This window comes from Notothenia rossii (genome assembly GCF_949606895.1).
Source record: "Notothenia rossii genome assembly, chromosome: 6".
NCBI classification, from domain to species: domain Eukaryota; kingdom Metazoa; phylum Chordata; class Actinopteri; order Perciformes; family Nototheniidae; genus Notothenia; species Notothenia rossii.
The window spans coordinates 58784889-58805015 of NC_136909.1; the positions used below are offsets into that span (position 1 = coordinate 58784889).

General features: G+C 38.3%; 2 protein-coding genes across 11 annotated transcripts in view; one reads left to right on the plus strand and one right to left on the minus strand.

Annotated features, from left to right (window-relative positions):
* LOC307044209 (gamma-aminobutyric acid receptor subunit pi-like) overlaps window positions 1–20127 on the plus strand; it is a 241866-nt gene that overhangs the window by 162063 nt on the left and 59676 nt on the right. The window lies entirely within an intron of this gene.
* LOC307043170 (N-lysine methyltransferase KMT5A-A-like) lies at window positions 842–16222 on the minus strand. 10 transcript variants are annotated; one of them, XM_079687458.1, is made up of 14 exons: window positions 15616–16222; window positions 14886–15060; window positions 13350–13492; window positions 12088–12244; window positions 10229–10421; window positions 8995–9102; window positions 8132–8239; window positions 7269–7376; window positions 6875–6994; window positions 6633–6737; window positions 3957–3998; window positions 2774–2884; window positions 2191–2301; window positions 842–1705 (listed from the first exon to the last, which is right to left on the minus strand). In XM_079687458.1, the coding sequence occupies exons 3-12, from the start codon at window positions 13462–13464 to the stop codon at window positions 2804–2806; spliced, it is 1137 nt and encodes a 378-aa protein (XP_079543584.1). In that variant the 5' UTR covers window positions 13465–13492; window positions 14886–15060; window positions 15616–16222; the 3' UTR covers window positions 842–1705; window positions 2191–2301; window positions 2774–2803. The 10 variants fall into 10 exon arrangements, with proteins under 10 accessions (XP_079543584.1, XP_079543581.1, XP_079543583.1 ...); XM_079687455.1 differs by lacking the exon at window positions 15616–16222 and having other exon boundaries at window positions 14886–15332; XM_079687457.1 differs by lacking the exons at window positions 14886–15060; window positions 15616–16222 and adding an exon at window positions 14389–14542.

The following is a 20127-nucleotide window of genomic DNA, read 5'->3' on the forward strand; positions in this document are numbered from 1 at the left end:
ATGCTGCGTTCACACCGGACGCGATGCAAATATTTGCATCGCTCTAATTTCACCGTGGCTGTCAGCTGTGTTTACTTCTGTCATTCAAACAGGACGTGCTGGAGAGGGGGTGGGGCTTATACCCATGAACTTACCGTGATTTAATTGTAATACACGTTTCAAAATGATGCCGAAGAAACAACATACTGATACCGGTTAGTAAAAACCATGAATTAATGCAATTCTGCAGACAAGACGGCAGGCGAAAAACCTTTTAGAATGCGTATTTTTTGAATGGAGATCGGATCGACCAGGCTAAACAAACGTTGTATATGCTCCATCCGGACTCACAACAACATGATACAGGCACAGATACAACAGCGGCTGTATTCGCCATGACACAGACAGTCTGTGTTTTGTTCATGTTTAACTTTTGTCCAGTTTCTGAACAGATATGAGGAGCTGTGAGCTCTGAGTGCTAACAGCTAACGGCTGAGGTTTTCTGATCCAGCGTCAGGCTGAGATCCTCACCGCTGATTAGCTACCGCGAGAACGTGTCTCACGAATTTGACGCTAGAATTGAATTGAAAAAATTGATTAAAGAGACTCTTGTACACAACCACACACACTTTTGCATTTCAAAGTATTGCTTGTTCATACAGTTGAATGTTTGAGCTTCACTGTGCCCTGCTGAATGATGTATGTGCAGAGTTGGACCCTTGAAGGCTATTTCTTCTGCTCTGAAATGGAATATATTCGTTACATATTAATAGATTTTTTTATTTGGTTTCGGATTTGTGAATGGGAGAAGTAGTAGCTAGGAAACATACCCAACACTAATTATTAATAATAATAATTAATATAAACTCTCTACAACATTCTTTTAATGCAATAAACATTTATGTCAAAATTATTATGTTTTTCTGTATTGTTTGCGCAAAATGTACAACTTCAGAACATATCTGAAGACAACAAAAAAAGGCCTAACATCAGCCTAACATTGAAAGTATTTTGCAATGGTTTTATACCAATTTCCTTATGTTTTTCTGTATTGTTTAAACAAAAAAATTTCCAACTTCAGAACATATCCGAAGACAAAAAAAAGGCCTAACATCAGCCTAACATTGAAAGTATTTTGCAATGGTTTTATACCAATTTCCTTATGTTTTTCTGTATTGTTTAAACAAAAAAATGTCCAACTTCAGAACATATCCGAAGACAAAAAAAAGGCCGAACATCAGCCTAACATTGAAAGTATTTTGCAATGGTTTTATACCAATTTCCTTATGTTTTTCTGTATTGTTTAAACAAAAAAATTTCCAACTTCAGAACATATCCGAAGACAAAAAAAAGGCCTAACATTGAAAGTATTTTGCAATGGTTTTATACCAATTTCCTTATGTTTTTCTGTATTGTTTAAACAAAAAAATTTCCAACTTCAGAACATATCCGAAGACAAAAAAAAAGGCCTAACATCAGCCTAGCATTGAAAATATTTTCAAATGGTTTCATACCAACTTCCTTCGGAGAGCAGATATTCTATTTTTGATGTAATATTTAACAGCTCTCCAGTCCCTATTTGATAGGGCTTGTGGTTCGGCAGAGATGCAATCCTCACAGGCCTCTTTTCCTGGAACCTGATTCATAAATATCCATCTTCTCAAGTGTCGTTCCACAGCAGCAATTTCCTCAGATGTCCAGATGCGCTTCACAACCATTTCTTTCCCTAGGTGGACATTAAAGAACATGTTATAGGTTTAAGAAGCCTAAGACTCAGTATCATACAGTTATGAATCTCTCTGAGGTTTACCACAAGGTGAGTTTCTTTTTATTTCCTGCTTCTTTACACATACTCTCTCCAGTACAGGTTAGCTCTGAGTGTTAGCGATGCTAATGTAAACACAGACTATATTACTTCCAGAACACGTCTCACATTCATTGATCCATAGCAAGAATTGATGAGGCACTGTCAGAGAATAAATTAAATAAATTGCTAGCATGAATATATGTCATATGGTTTAAACTTTACAGTATTGTTATCAGAATTAGAAAATAAAAGGTATTTCTCATGAAATGTTTGATTTGTCAAACTGTATAAAAAAGGGATTTATTTAAACGGTCATTGCTGATTCATCACTCTGCGTTATCCTCTTTTCAACCTATTAAACAGGGAAACAATCTAACCCTCATTGTAGTCCCTTTTCATCTCACCTCTCTTTTTAGCCGACTTCTGGTGTTTCGTCAGGACCTTTCTTGTACTATCTTGAAGGGATGACATGCTGGCCTCACCTTCCGACTCTTCAGTGTCTTGTATTACGGCATCTGGATAAAGAAAACATTTGATTAGAAATATATTAAAGAGAGACACGGAGACTTTAAATATGAAGTAGTTGTTTGTAAAAGACTTTGGATCAAGATCATTGTCATTGTTGGTGCTAGTTATTTGTTAACCCCATGACATAATTATTGTTTTCTAATAAGAAGTATAGCTTGATTGGTAATGTCAGATGTTCCTTTACTTATAATCAAAATATAGTAGTATCTTTATTTGGTTTGAGTTTTGATTAATTGGTTATGGTTTCTATATATTCAGCATATTTAGTTACAGTGCTAACATGAAGTACTCAATTTAGTTTTTTTTTACCAACATTTATATTGAGACCATCTTGCTATTTTCTGATGAGTAAATGCATTTTTGTACTTTTCAAGTGAACATCATGGTGATCAGTGACATAGCTAAACTTGAGGCACTGTCAGAGAATACATTAAATGAATGTCTAGCATGAATATATACCTCTCTTTTTAGCCGACTTCTGGTGTTTCGTCAGGACCTTTCTTGTACCATCTTGAAGGGATGACATGCTGGCCTCACCTTCAGACTCTTCAGCTTCCTGCATACTGGCATCTAGATACAGAAAATCGTTTTTACAGACAAGAGATATGGACTCAAAATATGCAGTGGCTGTCAGTAAAAGAGGACAAATTAGGATAAATATCATGCATATTATCTTCTGTCATTGTGAAAGCAATCACATTGCCATGATCAAGACCATTTGGTTTATCAAACATGACTTTTTCATCTTGATTTAGCTTACATTGTTCCATGATATAGTGGTCAACTATGAAGGATATAATCCTCCCTCCTTTTTCAGACTCAGACTAGCCCTCAAAATAGTAGTGCAAAACCAAGCGGCAAACTCTGGGGCAGAGCCGGGAGGCCAATAAGGAAGAGCCACAAAATTCAGTTAATCTATTGGCCGATGGGGGATGACTGCAGAAAGGAGCAATTTCCATAGACCCCCATGTTAAAATGCCCAACTTTACAGCAGAAATAAATATGTTTCTACCCCTGGATGCAATACAAATTATTCGGGATATAGTTAGATTCCACCTTAAAGATTATTAATTGTTGAGTGAATTGTTTTATAACGCAACCCTTTTATTTATATTAGGTCTTAAAGTTATTGCATAAATTAGGGCGTGGTCACGTTGATGGACAGGTACGTGCCTCACTGTCAGCTAACAGCAACTTGTCCACTCTGCTAGGCTACAACGTTAGCTAGTTGTAGTTACTGTACTTGACCCTTTAGCCGTTTTTGTGGTGATTATGCCTTTTAGGGAATGTTGTTACAAATACCAGACAATTAAAATGTCGTGCTGTGCGTCCCGGCGGACGGAGCTAGCCGCCTGCGGCTCCGTTAGCTCCGGGCGGCGGAGTCCGGCGTTATAACTGGAAATCAAGGAATGCAGCGAAACACGGACTTGGTTCGTATATAATATGTCTATGTGCAAAACCCAGAGATGGCAGGTTTTTAATACGGCAACCCCATATTTGTTTATGTCAAATCAATTCTCAAGTTTCAAATGATAAATGCCGTATTCGACTAGCCGTCAGGTAATGCACTGCAGTGGACTACTTCTGCATTAAATGGTGTGTGTTGTTATGTTGTGTGTTTTGTTATAATGGCTTAACATACCTTCCATGTCCTCTTGGTAACAGCCATCCATGTCAACAGTTTCTGAAATGATAGAAAATGAACTAATAAGTTGAAAAGCTGAACATTTGTGATATACCTATGAATATCAACTGATTGGAAAAGTAATACATAAACAGCTCACCTAAGGATACAAATAGTTGGAATAAAATATTGTAGTTACATTTTAAAAACAAACTCCAAAAACGAAATGTATTTTTATTCTGAAAGAGTATGATTTAAAAAGGTTGACAATGATGTCCCGTTTTAAATTGTATTTAAAAAAACAACATATATATTGGATATTATACCGTTCACATCAATGTGGATCTCATCCAGATTCATCCCTTTGTATTCGCCTATTCGTCCCTGTTCCAATGCCAGCAGAACCTTGCTTATTTTAGCAAGCTGGAGGGTTCCTTCTGGAAGGCGGTAGTGCTTTCGGTGGACTTCGATGTTATGCCCAAGGAAATCTGCTAACTGGTCAAGTTCCGTTGTCTTGAGATTCAGAACGGTTGAAAGAGTAGCAATGTGTTTCCTGAGTTTCGTTGAGGTCAGTGCTTTTGGATTCTTGATATCTTTACATTCATGCACAAACTGCCTCAAGCAATCAGAACCCCTGAGGTGATGGACAGAATTTGGCAACGCAAACAAGAAGACGTTTTCTTTGAGTACCCCACATTCTTCTCGCTTTTGAATCAGAGTGTCAAGTGATTCCCTCATCAGCGGGGTGAGGAGTACTGGAACTTTTCTTCCTCTCTTTCCAACTATGGTTATACGGACAAAATGGTTGCAAAGCTTCTGCTCTAGTGTTGTTAGTGCCAAGTTTACATCCTCATGCGTTTCCGATAAGTCTCTGGATAAATACGCTGAAACGGCCATTCTGGATACTTCTCCTTCTCTCCGGCGGTTGAAGAGGATCACTTGAGCCAGGGTGACTTTGGCCAAGTCTTTCCAGTTAGACGGCGATACCTCTTCTTTTAGGTCCTTCACGCATTCAAGCTGTTTCTCAGATAAATGAGAATGAAGATGTTGGACGTCTTTTGTGAATGGAAGGAGTTGAGGAGTTCCACTTGGACTGTTCAAGTTGAGTTAGCGCTTGGCTTGCAATGTCAAATTTCCAACTTTCTTTGTATAGCTGCGCAAATTCCTCAGCATCGTTGGCAGTTTCTTTATCGTTGGACTTCATCCCTTCAGACTTGAGGAACATGGCCAATGAAAGCAAGCTGTGCCCAACTTTGCGGGCAAGAGATGGACGTTGATATTTGCCAGTGTCATCACTAAAACCAGCGAGGCATCTTGCAGCATTTACAACATCACCATACCTGTCAGGCTTAATAAGTTCTTTGATTGTCTTCTTCACAGTCGTAACTTCTTTAGCTGCCAGCAACAGTCGACCCAGCTCCCTCAGTTTTTGTCAGATGTGTTGAAGTTGGCTGGTTACCCTCTCATTTTTCTTAAACAATCTGTAACCAAACTGTAGAATAAATCTGTCTTCCTTCACAGCAATCGTAATCTTGTCTTGATGCATATCACTTAAGAACTTCCAGTATGCGTCACTAAATCCATCTGGAGCTGGTTCAGCAAAAGCACATAATGCTTGGACTCTTGATCTGCCTTTAGATCTATTACCTTCAGGTTTGAATTTGCAGGATTGAAAATGGCGCCACAAAACCTTCCTTGAAAACAAACCATAGCAATAGATACAATGCATACATTCTTTTCCATCGGTATTTCTGCGGGGTTGCTTGTACGGAATAAGTTTTCCTTCTCCGTCTTCCAAAACTTGACTATTGTGTGCAAAGTTCCCTTTATTTCTGATGAAATCTAATTGCAGTCGTCTTTCCTTGGACTTTATTGGGAAACTCATTGCTTTTCCAACTTCTACTTTATCGTTGTGTTTACGTACCAGGTGTCTGGACATTTTTTGAACTTGTAGTTCACAATAATAGCAGTGGTGTTTTTTATTATATTTTCTTGATCCATCCTCTGTCTTCATTACTGCATTCACAAATACGGCCGGCTCGTTATCAGGGGGCATTAAGTCACTTGTTTTGTTTGTTGTATGTGACTGCTCCATGTTCCCTTTAGTTACTGCTCTGCAATGTGAAATGTTTTTGCTTTCCCTGGATGACTGACTGGACTTCTTGGCAATTGGTATTTCAATGTTGCCCTCACTGTCTGCTTTCTCTTTCTCTGGGACTTGGAACGTATTCTTCTTCGCTATCTGCCGTAGATACATCTGACCCTGCAAGATCCGTTTGAATCTTGAGAATAAAAAAACATAGTTAATACTCGCCCTCAAAATTATTGTTTATTATAGCTTGAACTGACTACACTTGTTATCATTAATTCATATTAGGAAGGGTTGGCTGAAATTCAGAATACTTTGAGTTGAAGTCATTTTTAAGATTTCAATATTCTATTAAATGTTGTCATAACTAATTGGATGTGTCAAATTCAGATGAAATCTTAAAAGACAACAACCAGTAACACATCTTTAAAGACACTTTTGGAGTTAGTATTGAAAACATTGAACATAATTACAACTTAAATGTAAGCACTACCTAAAATGCATTGTCAACATGCATGCCTGGCACTCTAATAAGTGAAACTGTTGTTGATTTTGGTTGGTGCTACCCTTTAAGTGACAACATGGAAGAGTAAAAAGTGGCTTACTGGACGGCAACAGGCTCTTCTCTGCCTGAGGGGAGCTCTTTCAAAATTTGAGGTCGAAGGGCACTCTGAACCTTCATCACTCGAAAAATCTGGAACTCTATCCATCTGCAAAACAAAAAAGGTTTGTCATTGAATACTTATTTATTTATGTTTGCATTCCAATACACTCAACTGTAAAGGGAGGACCTTTGAAACAGTGCAGAGAAAAAAAATGAACTTGCATTCAAAGTATCTGAGCCTACCAGAACATCTTCTGTTATCCTGAGCTTCGGATTGCCTTCATCACAGTTTGGAATAAAATCTTCATCCTCTTCATCAGTGTCAGGATAATCCACTAGAGAGTACCATCTGACAGTAAAAAGCTATATAGAAATAAACACAAAACAGTATGCCTTAAAATAGTAAATAAGTAATATATTGACATTAATAGGTTGCCTTCTGTAAAATGTCTTTCTGCAACAGCCCTTTGGCTAAAACAAATTGCACGGCATGTTCTAATACAGGGGTCTCAAAATATAATACATAAATCTGTCCATATTTTTCATGTCTTTAAAATTACTTGAAATCATTACCGAACAAAAGTAGATTAACAGAAGAAAAACTGATTGTGGAGAGAGCCCTATATTACTGAATTACCTCGGTAGAAGAACGGTCTGTTGTGGATGTTTTGAGGGAAGTCAACTCGATGGGGGGGCTCTCCTCCTCAACTGCCTCTGGATAATACTGCTCATTCGTCACCTGGAACTTAGATAAAACAAGAATGCACTAAGAAGATAGTAAATATTCATGAGTTACCACAGTTAGCTAAATCAAAAACTGTTTCTGAAACTAGATTTGAATCAAAGCAAAGTCCTGGCATTATTCATTACTGTGGTCTGAACATATCATAAAGGGGTTGCAATGGATTGCATTAAAATTACCCCTTTCAAACATGCACAGGCTCAGAGGGTGTAGAATGATGCCTCCAACAACTTGAGTTTAGAGACTAAAAGGTATTGCCAAAATATTTAGAAATCACTTCAAGCTATAACCAAACGGGAGGGCCCCATGAGGACAAGACTAGAAACAAGTGTGTGTGACAGGTTTATGCAACAAGTCCCATCAAGGCTAAGGTAAACGATCACCGTTTGAAACATGCTTATGCTCAAATAGTATAAACATATGCCCACAACAACTTGAGTTTAGACACTTAAAGGTATTGCCAAAATATTTTTAAATGACTTCAAGTTAAAACCAAACGGGAGGGCCCCATGAGGATAAGACTAGAAACAAGTGTGTGTGACAGGTGTCTGTAACAAGTCCCACCAAGGCTAGTCTAAAAATATGAAACCAATTCAGTTTCCTCTGTCAGATCGTTCCAAATCACCCAATTAGAAACGGGATTAAAGCTGTATCAGAAAAAGAGATCGAAAATAAAGTTCCTGTCTTGGTATGGGGACTACATAGTGAAAGGCACAACATAATGAGATTGTGGAGACACCTCTATATTACTAAATTACCTCGGTAGAAGAACGGTGTGTTGTGGATGTTTTGAGGGAAGTCAACTCTATGGGGGGGCTCTCCTCCTCAACTGCCTCTGGATAATACTGCTCATTCGTCACCTGGAACTTAGATAAAACAAGAATGCACCAAGAAGATAGTAAACATTTATGAGTTACCACAGTTAGCTAAATCAAAAACTGTTTCTGAAACTAGATTTGAATCAAAGCAAAGTCCTGGCATTATTCATTAATGTGGTCTGAACATATCATAAAGGGGTTGCAATGGATTGCATTAAAATTACCCCTTTCAAACATGCACAGGCTCAGAGGGTGTAGAATGATGCCTCCAACAACTTGAGTTTAGAGACTAAAAGGTGTTGCACAAATATTTAGAAATCACTTCAAGCTATAACCAAACGGGAGGGCCCCATGAGGACAAGACTGGAAACAAGTGTGTGTGACAGGTTTATGCAACAAGTCCCATCAAGGCTAAGGTAAACGATCACCGTTTGAAACATGCTTATGCTCAAATAGTATAAACATATGCCCACAACAACTTGAGTTTAGACACTTAAAGGTATTGCCAAAATATTTTTAAATGACTTCAAGTTAAAACCAAACGGGAGGGCCCCATGAGGACAAGACTAGAAACAAGTGTGTGTGACAGGTGTCTGTAACAAGTCCCACCAAGGGTAGTCTAAAAATATGAAACCAATTCAGTTTCCTCTGTCAGATCGTTCCAAATCACCCAATTAGAAACGGGATTAAAGCTGTATCAGAAAAAGAGATCGAAAAGAAAGTTCCTGTCTTGGTATGGGGACTACATAGTGAAAGGCACAACATAATGAGATTGTGGAGACACCTCTATATTACTAAATTACCTCGGTAGAAGAACGGTCTGTTGTGGATGTTTTGAGGGAAGTCAACTCTATGGGGGGGCTCTCCTCCTCAACTGCCTCTGGATAATACTGCTCATTCGTCACCTGGAACTTAGATAAAACAAGAATACACTAAGAAGATAGTAAACATTTATGTTGAGATAACCCGCTGCTGCAGATACACGCTTTACAACATCAGGAGGATACGTCCCCTCCTGACCCAGAAAGCGATGCAGGTTCTGGTCCAGGCTCTCGTCATCTCACACCTAGACTACTGCAACTCCCTCCTGGCTGGTCTACCTGCATGTGCCCTCCGACCTCTGCAGCTCATCCAGAATGCAGCGGCTCGTCTGGTCTTCAACCTTCCTAAATTCTCCCACACCACGCCGCTCCTCCGCTCCCTTCACTGGCTTCCGGTAACTGCTAGAATCCACTTCAAGACACTGGTACTTGCGTACCATGCTGCAAATGGATCTGGCCCTTCCTACATCCAGGACATGGTTAAACCGTACACCCCAGCACGTGCACTCCGCTCTGCATCAGCCAAACAGCTCGCTGCACCCGCACTGCGAGGGGGACCCAAGTTCCCATCAGCAGAAACACGTGGGTTTGCTATCCTGGCTCCAAAATGGTGGAATGAGCTCCCCATTGAAATCAGGACAGCAGAAAGCTTACACATCTTCTTCAGCCTGAAAACTCATCTCTTTGGACTCCACTTCCAGAGATAGAATTACTAACAAAGCACTTATATACTAATAAAGGACTGGCTTATCTAAAACCAGTTGAGTAGCACTTGAAATGTTTTAGCTCTATGAAACCTGATGTACTTATATGATTCTGTTTTCTTCAAGTTTGTATCTTCCTGGTCGAACGCACTTATTGTAAGTCGCTTTGGATAAAAGCCTCAGCTAAATGCAATGTAATATTCATGAGCTGCAAACATTAGCTAACTGAAAAGCAAGCAAGGGCATTGAAGTTGTCAGGTGAAATCTGTCAAGTTCTGCTTTTAATTAAATACATCATCAATTAAAGTATCACTCCCCCACTTGCTCATAGAGGTAGCAGACCAAACTTATAGCAAATCTGATGAATTCTCCAATACCAGTATAGTTTGCCACATCTGAACCATCTAAAATGACTTGTTAATCGAACAACAAATTAATTAGGTACTATAATTATTTGGAGGGAAACAAAAACATGTGTTAAATCACGTGTTACTTTTGAGTCATATGTTTACCTGTTTGCGCCAAGGCCAGTCTGCATCCCCATAATTGTAGGATATTTCTTCCCCTGGGGCGATGTCTCTAAGGGCAAACAGGCAGAGATGTGGCATCCCATCAAGGACAATGGTTCTCATCTTGCAGTTGGGCGTTTTGTGGTCATCGTTTACAAGCCTACCCAGTGACTTGTCTTCAACCGATGCATCAAGACTTAAATAAATAGAGATTGAATGTTAGTAGTAGAACTTGCATACTTGGTTTGGATATAGTGTGGAGCATTGTCAGTTACATTTAAAAGAAAATCATGAAGAAAAATAGATTAGACAGACAAGGTCAGGTTATATTAGGGCTGCACGATATTGGAAAAAACTGACATTGCGATATTTCTTTCCCCTGGGATATGAAAAAAGTACAGGAATTGAAGAAAAATATTTTATTATTATTATTTTAACAATATTTAACCGGATGAAGGATTTTAGTCACGGACTTCTGGATCTTAAGTTATCAGAGCAACAAGCTGAGCAAGCTCGGTTATCCTGCTGTGATCAGAGGCCTGAACTACGAAGCCGGTTCATCATAACCTGGATATGTTTGAGTTACCCGGCTTACCTAATCCAAAACAAACACGCTCTCGCTAAGCGGTCCTACGACGCTGGTTATCAACTCGTTAAGCCAGGGTTTCTCTGTCCGGCTGAGTGCGCGTTCACATGAAAGGGGCGAGGTTAGCAACATTTGACCAATCACAAATATGGACAAGCGTCCTGACAGCGCAGCGTCATACTTCATTAATGAAAAGTCAACTATAATATTAGACATATGAAGAAGTTAAACTTTAAACATCCATGACTTAAACACTTTATCCAGGATAAAAGCCACATAGCTGCACCTGCAAGGTCAATACAGCTGGTAACAGAACAAGTGTTTGAATGCGTACATTAACAGGTTTATGATATCTCTGCCCCGTCTAAGACACCATCTGACTTTAATTACATTTGTCTCGAGTGTTTCGTCAACTTAAATAATACTTCTGCATACAGTATGTGACACTGTGAGTGTTGCACGGCCAGATACGGCTCAGCTGACTCAGATAAGGAGATATACGATACATTATGATGTGATATGCCACAGACTGTACTTAATGTTACTCTGATCCGGTTACTTATGTTGTGGCAGATATTTAATTAAGCTTTCTTAACACTAATGTTATAATAGTCAGATTGCTCTGAAGATGGGAGGTGATATTCTATTAATGTTCACGTTCACATAGTCGGTGATTTTTGCCGGCCGTCTTTCCTGCAAAGGCAGCTTTTCTGTATTTCTTTTCTCCTGTAATATGACTTGATCGCTTTAACCTCCGCACAACGAGCTCTGATTGGTCAGCAGGCAGTGCTTTCACCGAGTTGATCTCCTAGCCTGGAACCTAACCTGGTCCAGAGCTGTCAGCATAAGTTACCATGGAGATCTAGCCCGATAAGAAGAGAACCAGCGTCGTAGGACCGGAAACCCAGAGTTTCCCCTGAAGTTAGCTCGCTAAGCGAAGATCCGGCTTCGTAGTACAGGCCTCTGATCAAGAATGATTGTGATTGGTGGTTTGCTGTGCATGCAGAGCCTGCATGTCATTCACTCAAGTACCCCTGAAATGAGAGCCGCGCGAGATTTCCTTTTGTAGCAAGCAGCAAAAATAATTGTAACATGACGTGTTTGAGTTAATTTGCCTACTTAATATTGCACGTCCTGCGATTTGAATATCGCGATTATCGTCACGACACGATATATCGTGCAGCCCTAGATTCTATTATTGATTATTCTTATGTGAGATTCTAACAAGAGCAGTGCATTTTTACAACAGCAAACAATAGCATTTATTATGACTTACCACAAACATTTCCCATCCCATTTCAGATCAAACAGGAACGTTGCTTCTGTGTCACTGTAGTTTTTGGTGTTGACATCATCCTGGTTGTAAAGTTTGCCCCGGTACTCAATCACAAACACTCCTTTTGTGAAAACTTTAGCAGCAAACACACCTCGACCTTTAAAGTAAGAAGAAATCTTTATTACATGATTCACTTAAACATATTTTTAGTTTGAAGCCATTATATTGCAAGTTAAAAAAAGGGAGATCTCAATGTGAATTGAGGTCAAATCTCAAGAGTTAACTTTAAATGGTATTGAAGACAACTTTGGAGAAAAGGGCAAGAACCCCTCAGTCTTCTTTCATCTTTCTATCAATAAGCCAATTCAAGTAATTCACAGCACTACAAAACTAAGATTTGCTCTTCTCCAACATAGTTTTCCATGCAAAATTATACAAAAGACTAAGAGCAGCAATAGACAACGCAGGAGACAACAGTGTGACATGCCAATGTACAAGTAGCACCTTCTTATGTTTGTAAAATAGAGAATATGTCTGTGTTAATCCATATTTAACCCAGCTAGAGCAGAATGAAATCAGATTAAACATTTATTTGAATACAAATAATTATTAATAAACTACAGCCATGTGGGAAGTTAGAATGCAAGGTTTACATATTCACCTGTTTCTGAGACACATGACATTAAAATGATTATCAAAAAAAGTTTTATTTAAATATAGAGGGATATGTTTAAATCACAACAACTGTTGTAAAAAAATGAAGACTAAAAAATAATAAATAATAACCCAATTGTCTCTATAGATGCTTATATATTATGTATTCAGACTAATAACTTTTTTCGACTAAAACAGTTATTGGGGTAACTATTTGTATTATTATACATGAACATGCTCAACTTCCATGTGGCCCATTGATATGATGCCCAGCCTGACCTTTGTGGAGATGTCTAACAGGCATATGGTGTTTCTTTTGTTTTAAAAACGTGCGTTATACTTTTGTAAGTGGCTTATTACAAAACCTTGAAGTATTGGATTTATCGATGAAGGAATGTTTAGAAAATGTTACCAAATATAACAACATTTGCTTTTTAATAATTGCATAGATTTTTGATTTAAATTATAATACTGCCAGTAAGAAGTAACTTTTTGGAGTTAAAATGAACAAAGGAAGCAATGTTGGGATTATGAATTAAGATATTGTGATTTGATTTGCACTATTTGCTTGTGTTCATTTAAAAACATACAACATTGTAAGCACTTACCTTTAAACTGGTCGATAAAATGCTCTTCAAGACCAGCCTTGTCAGTCCTCAACTTAATGTGCTGTTCAGCATCCTGTTGAGGACCAAGCCGTCTCTTTCTCACTGATCTCTGCATTGTTTTTTTAAATGGTCAGCCATCTCACCTGTTAGACAGAAGAACACTCTTTATTATTAATCACACCCTGATCCTGTTCAGGATATTTCAATGTTTGCAGGTGCACAGCAGTGTCAGTAAGTTCATTTATTCTGAGGTTTAATGCTAACAATTGTCACATAACTTATTGAAGCCAATAATATTCCAACTTAATTTAATAAGAAAAGTAATAGCTAGCTAACGTTCTTTTGCTAAAAAAGGTAAAATATCCATTTATTTACACCACTTTTAAGGAGAGAAGTGCCACATGACAGCGATAGGTGCACTAAAAGTTTTCGATTGTACTGCATGTCCTGAGAAACTCCCTCTTGAGCTTCTCAACAGGGCATTCAAGCAGTTATTTTTCTGCAGCATCATTTGAATTGCATTGGTGCAAGTTTTATTTTGGGAAATTTAAACATGCATTTATTTATATATATATTTAAAAAAAACATATATACAGTATAAAAATATATATACATTATATTTATGGGGCTCTGAGACCAACTAGAGCAGATGCTCACATAATGCTCACATAAAGCACAGTTGAAGCCTTAAATCCCCTCCCCCTTCTCCCTCCGATGCCATAACGAGTTCTTCCCTCATCTCACTTTCGCGGGTGTGCGCTGTGCCCCTCCCCCTCCCTCCTTCACGAAGATGCCCGAACCAATAACACAAGCTTAGCTTACTTCACCGTCAGGTCACTTTCTCCGAATAAAAGTGATTAAAAACCACGCCGTATTTAACAGTGAATAACACATAGAATATACAGATAATGTCATGCAAAATTAAGTTTCGTTTTCGAGGCGAGACAAATCCTTTCATTCACAGGAGTTGCCGGAAATAAAACCTCTCCTTCCCACCGCAGCCTAACGTCACAGCCTCACCGACCAAATATAAACTTACCGTTTTCACTCACGGTAAAACGAGGCACCACAATATTTTCGTTTCTCCCTTAGTTAACTCCGTGAATACTGATGCTATCTAACTAAAACGTGTTTTAAACATGGTTTAAAGACAGATTGAGGCGGCAGCATTACAGACAGTGATTGGACGAAAAAAAAGACTTTACATCACGTGTCTGCATGCACTCCTCTCATCCCCCGAGCTGCCCCCCCCCCCCCCCCCCGTGCCTGTGTAAACTTCACTAATTTGACCATTGCACATGAATACATTGCATAAACACAGGTTATTTATGTTGTATGTTTTGTATTTAATTAAAGTGCTTTTGCAGTATATACAGTTCGTGTTAATCACCAAGCCCACTTTCTAATGATTTTCTAAATCATGAAAATATATCGATCATAAATCTATCAATTCAAAAATTATAAAAGTAGGGTAGACATGTGGATATTATCCGGCTGAAAACGTGTATTTATCTAACAGGTTCGTTTTCCACAGACCTTATTTAGAGCCATTTTCCAAAATCCTATGGAGGAGAAATCACGTTGCGAGGGAACCAGCAGCTTACGTCCGGTTTTTAAGACTGCATCACTGCTCTGTCCTGTTACTGAAGTCACAGCACAGCTGGGTAAGAGTGGGGGAGGGGAGGGCGATGAAGTGCACGTGCAGCATGCTCTGCAAATGCACGGTGAAACGAACCACAGGAATATTGCTGTTGTTAACTCCATGAATCCTGATGCTATCTTTACTTTAGACACGGCAAAACAATAATACCTCAGCAGTGCCTCCAATATTTGTTGCACACATGGACACAAAAAGGATTTCCAGGTGTGCATACGTTTAAAGAACAAGACGATCTTTACTTCAGTTCTTCAATTTACGTAAAAACAAGACTTTACATCACGTGTCTGCACGCACTCCTCTCATCCCCCGAGCTGCCCCCCCCCCCCCCCCCCCCGTGCCTGTGTAAACTTCACTAATTTGAGCATTGCACATGAATACATTGCATAAACACAGGTTAATTAAATACAAAACATACAACATAAATAAAGTGCTTTTGCAGTATATACAGTTCCGTGTTAATCACCAAGCCCACTTTCTAATGATTTTCTAATGATAAATATATCGATCATAAATCTATCAATTCAAAAATTATAAAAGTAGGGTAGACATGTGGATATTATCCGGCTGAAAACGTGCATTTATCTAACAGGTTCGTTTTCCACAGACCTTATTTAGAGCCATTTTCCAAAATCCTATGGAGGAGAAATCACGTTGCGAGGGAACCAGCAGCTTACTTCCGGTTTTTAAGACGCGTCACTGCATCACTGCTCTGTCCTGTTACTGAAGTCACAGCACAGCTTGGTAAGAGTGGGGGAGGGGAGGGCGATCAAGTGCACGTGCAGCACGCTCTGCAAATGCACGGTGAAACGAACCACAGGAATATTGCCGTTGTTAACTCCCTGAATCCTGATGCTATCTTTACTTGTACTCAAGTACAAGATCTGAATACTTCTACTTTTACTCAAGTACAATAATTGAGAACTTTTACATTTACTCAAGTATAATATCTGAGTACTTCTACTTTAACTAAAGTACCAGAACTGAGTACTTCTACTTTTACTCAAGTACAAGATCTGAGTACTTCTACTTTTACTACAAGATCTGAGTACTTTTATTTTTACTCAAGTACAAGATCTGAGTACTTCTACTTTTACTACAAGATCTGAGTACTTCTACTTTTACTACAAGATCTGAGTACTTCTACTTTTACTCAAGTACAAGATCTGAGTACTTCTACGTTTACTACAAGATCTGAGTACTTCTACATTTACTCAAGTACAAGATCTGAGTACTTCTTCATTTACTAAAGTACAAGATCTGAGTACTTCTACATTTACTAAAGTACAAGATCTGAGTACTTCTACATTTACTACAAGATCTGAGTACTTCTACTTTTACTACAAGATCTGAGTACTTCTACATTTACTCAAGTACAAGATCTGAGTACTTCTACATTTACTACAAGATCTGAGTACTTCTACTTTTACTACAAGATCTGAGTACTTCTACATTTACTCAAGTACAAGATCTGAGTACTTCTTCATTTACTAAAGTACAATATCTGAGTACTTCTACATTTACTACAAGATCTGAGTACTTCTACTTTTACTACAAGATCTGAGTACTTCTACTTTTACTCAAGTACAAGATCTGAGTACTTCTACTTTTACTACAATATCTGATTACATCTACTTTTACTCAAGTATAAGATCTGAGTACTTCTACATTTACTCAAGTACAAGATCTGAGTACTTCTACATTTACTACAAGATCTGAGTACTTCTACATTTACTCAAGTACAAGATCTGAGTACTTCTTCATTTACTCAAGTACAAGATCTGAGTACTTCTACATTTACTACAAGATCTGAGTACTTCTACTTTTACTACAAGATCTGAGTACTTCTACTTTTACTACAAGATCTGAGTACTTCTACTTTTACTCAAGTACAAGATCTGAGTACTTCTACTTTTACTACAAGATCTGAGTACTTCTACATTTACTCAAGTACAAGATCTGAGTACTTCTTCATTTACTCAATTACAAGATCTGAGTACTTCTACATTTACTACAAGATCTGAGTACTTCTACTTTTACTACAAGATCTGAGTACTTCTACTTTTACTCAAGTACAAGATCTGAGTACTTCTACTTTTACTACAAGATCTGAGTACTTCTACATTTACTCAAGTACAAGATCTGAGTACTTCTACATTTACTACAAGATCTGAGTACTTCTACATTTACTCAAGTACAAGATCTGAGTACTTCTACTTTTACTACAAGATCTGAGTACTTCTACTTTTACTCAAGTACAATATTTGAGTACTTCTACTTTTACTACAAGATCTGAGTACTTCTACATTTACGGCCCGTCTACACTACAGGCATCGAAAAATGCTTTCGACGCTTCGCCCATTCACTTGAATGGGTTGACGTAGAAGATTTTAATCTTCGCCGAACTGCATTGTGGGGAGCATGGCATGGCTTTGCAAGCATCACGAGCATCTGTCGGCATCAAAAGTTGAACAATGTTCAACTTTTGAGGCTCGATGCTTGGCATCAGCCAATCAAATCCCGTTTATGCAATTCCCGCCAGTACAAGCGCTAGCCAATCAAACCGCGTGTATGCTGATACCGCAGGTCTTGACTATTTTCCATATGTCATAAAATGGAGGATAAATTAATCATTGCCGTGGCAAGTGTCCCAGTCCTGTATGACTGTACTCTGTTCACCTACCGGGACCTAAACCGGAGGAACCAGGCATGGCGGGAGGTGGCAGAGACAGTTGGTGAAACTGGTAGGTTTTCAACTGTTTGGGGAGTTTATATCCAGTTTACTTCGTTTTAACATTGAATGGACAGCTAGTAATGTAGCATAATATACAGGGCATAACAAGGCTTTGTATGCCGGGGGCGGGCGGGAGATTCCTGATTGGTTGTTGGTCGCCTTGGGCGCGAGAAATCGCCAAGCCTCAGACACGTCCAGCTTCAAGATTTTTTGATGCCTGTAGTATAGACGGGCCGTTACTCAAGTATAAGATCTGATTACTTCTACTTTTACCTTAGTGCAAAATCTGAGTACTTATACTTTTACTCAATTACAAGGTCTGAGTACTTCTACTTTTACTCAGGTAGAATATCTGAGTACTTCTACATTTACTACAAGCGCTGAGTACTTCTACTTTTACTCAAGTACAATATCTGAGTACTTCTACTTTTACTCAAGTACAAGATCTGAGTACTTCTACTTTTACTCAAGTACAAGATCTGAGTACTTCTTCATTTACTCAAGTACAAGATCTGAGTACTTCTACATTTACTACAAGATCTGAGTACTTCTACTTTTACTACAATATCTGAGTACTTTTACTCAAGTCCAAGATCTGAGTACTTTTACTCAAGTACAAGATCTGAGTACTTCTGCTTTTACTCAAGTACAAGATCTGAGTACTTCTACTCTTACTCAAGTCCAAGATCTGAGTACTTCTACATTAGTACACTACAGCCCTTAGCTGCTATGCTTAACACTTAGCTGCTTTGCTTAGCAATTGCTGCTAAGTAGCTGCTAATATTAGCACCTCTGACTTCACCCATCTCTGACCAAAAGCCTGAATATGGTCAATAATGCCTCTTAATTCACTATACTGTTGCACCCCGATTGCAAATTCTTAGCACTTAGCTGCTACGCTTAGCACTGCTAAGCAGCTGATACATAGGTAGCTAAAGCCTACTGAGCAGTTACAAATTATTACTTACTTAATCACAATTAGAAACATATCAAGAAACAACTGCAATAAATGTGGAGGGAAACTTTGTTATAAACCAAATAAATATAATATTAAACCAAAACATATTAAATCAACTTACCTATTGCTCACAGCAAAGTCCATGTGTTGGCATTCATGTAAGTAATTCAATGCAGGGAAAATGGCTGCATGAGATCTCGCAATATCTCATGGGATTACGCACATCACACGTGATTTGGTTGTCGGCATCTGATTGGCTTAAATGTTACACACTTTCAGGAAGTGTGTATAACTGTAGTTACACCGAATGGCCTCCGGGGAAAAAAATTGTTTACACACTTTTCCATATTTTGTGACCTTGTGGGCCAAGTGAAAAAAAAGCAAGAGGCATATAAGGGGAAGCCCTAGAGCTCATTTATAGCATTAATATTTGTGGGGCCCACCATGTTGGGCCCCACAACGCACATGGGCCCCACAACGTAAGTGTTCTCCCTGTTTACTGGCCCCACAAAGTAATAAGAACGAGTCCACACACACACACACACACACTAGCCTAACAATACCTTAGTTATAAGGACATCTGGTATAACTGGACATTTTATACACACACACACACACACACACACACACACACACACACACGCTGCTCGATTATGGCAATAATCACGATTATGTTGGTCAATAATTAATATCACGATTATTAAGTACGATTATTCATTGACTTTGAAAATATCCATTTATTGAACTTTAAAACAAATAATAATTTGAACATTATCTTTTTAACTGTTGATTACCTAGAACGTATAATTCAACTGAAAAGGTAATACAAAAATTAATTAAATAAATGATATATTTAAATAAATAATATCAAAATAGTAAATACCAATAAACAAGATCAACAAATATTTTGGAGCGCACTTCCACAAGCTACTAAACATATATAAATATGATAAATAAATATAAATTAGACTCAAATTAATTAGATTAAATATGTTGTCACTGTCACAACCTAGCAAAGCTAAATAATTGTTTTTTTCGATTATGTTGTTTTTGTAATTGTGGCAGGCAGGCCAAAATCGTAGTTGCGATTAAAATACGATTAATTGCACAGCCCGAACACACACACAAGCACACAGAGACACACACACATACACACTTTTTGGCTAACACAGTTCTGTACTGTTATGCTGTTATGTTCAGTTATTGTTCTTATGTTGAACATGAATACATTTACTTTGTAAGTAATTATGGGACGTATTTCTTCTTTCATAGCAATTTTCCTTCATACTTTCTTGCCGTGAAATAGGTCTTAAATTCTATTCAAAGTGGTCTTAAAAACGTCTTAAAAAGTCTTACATTTGAGTTGGCGAAACCTGCAGGAACCCTGCCTACCGATTTGGGCGGTAGTCTACCGCTTTTGACATGTTTC

What these genes read in the sequence shown, in the direction of transcription:
- LOC307043170 (XM_079687458.1), bottom strand. Translation starts at nt 13,464, where the DNA reads ATGCAGAGATCAGTGAGAAAGAGACGGCTTGGTCCTCAACAGGATGCT. An exon ending in CAGACCGTTCTTCTACCGAG is followed by an intron (nt 6,995 to 7,268) that starts GTAATTCAGTAA and finishes ATTTCTATATAG; the next exon opens with CTTTTTACTGTCAGATGGTA. An exon ending in TTACCAAGAGGACATGGAAG is followed by an intron (nt 2,885 to 3,956) that starts GTATGTTAAGCC and finishes TTCTGTATCTAG; the next exon opens with ATGCCAGTATGCAGGAAGCT.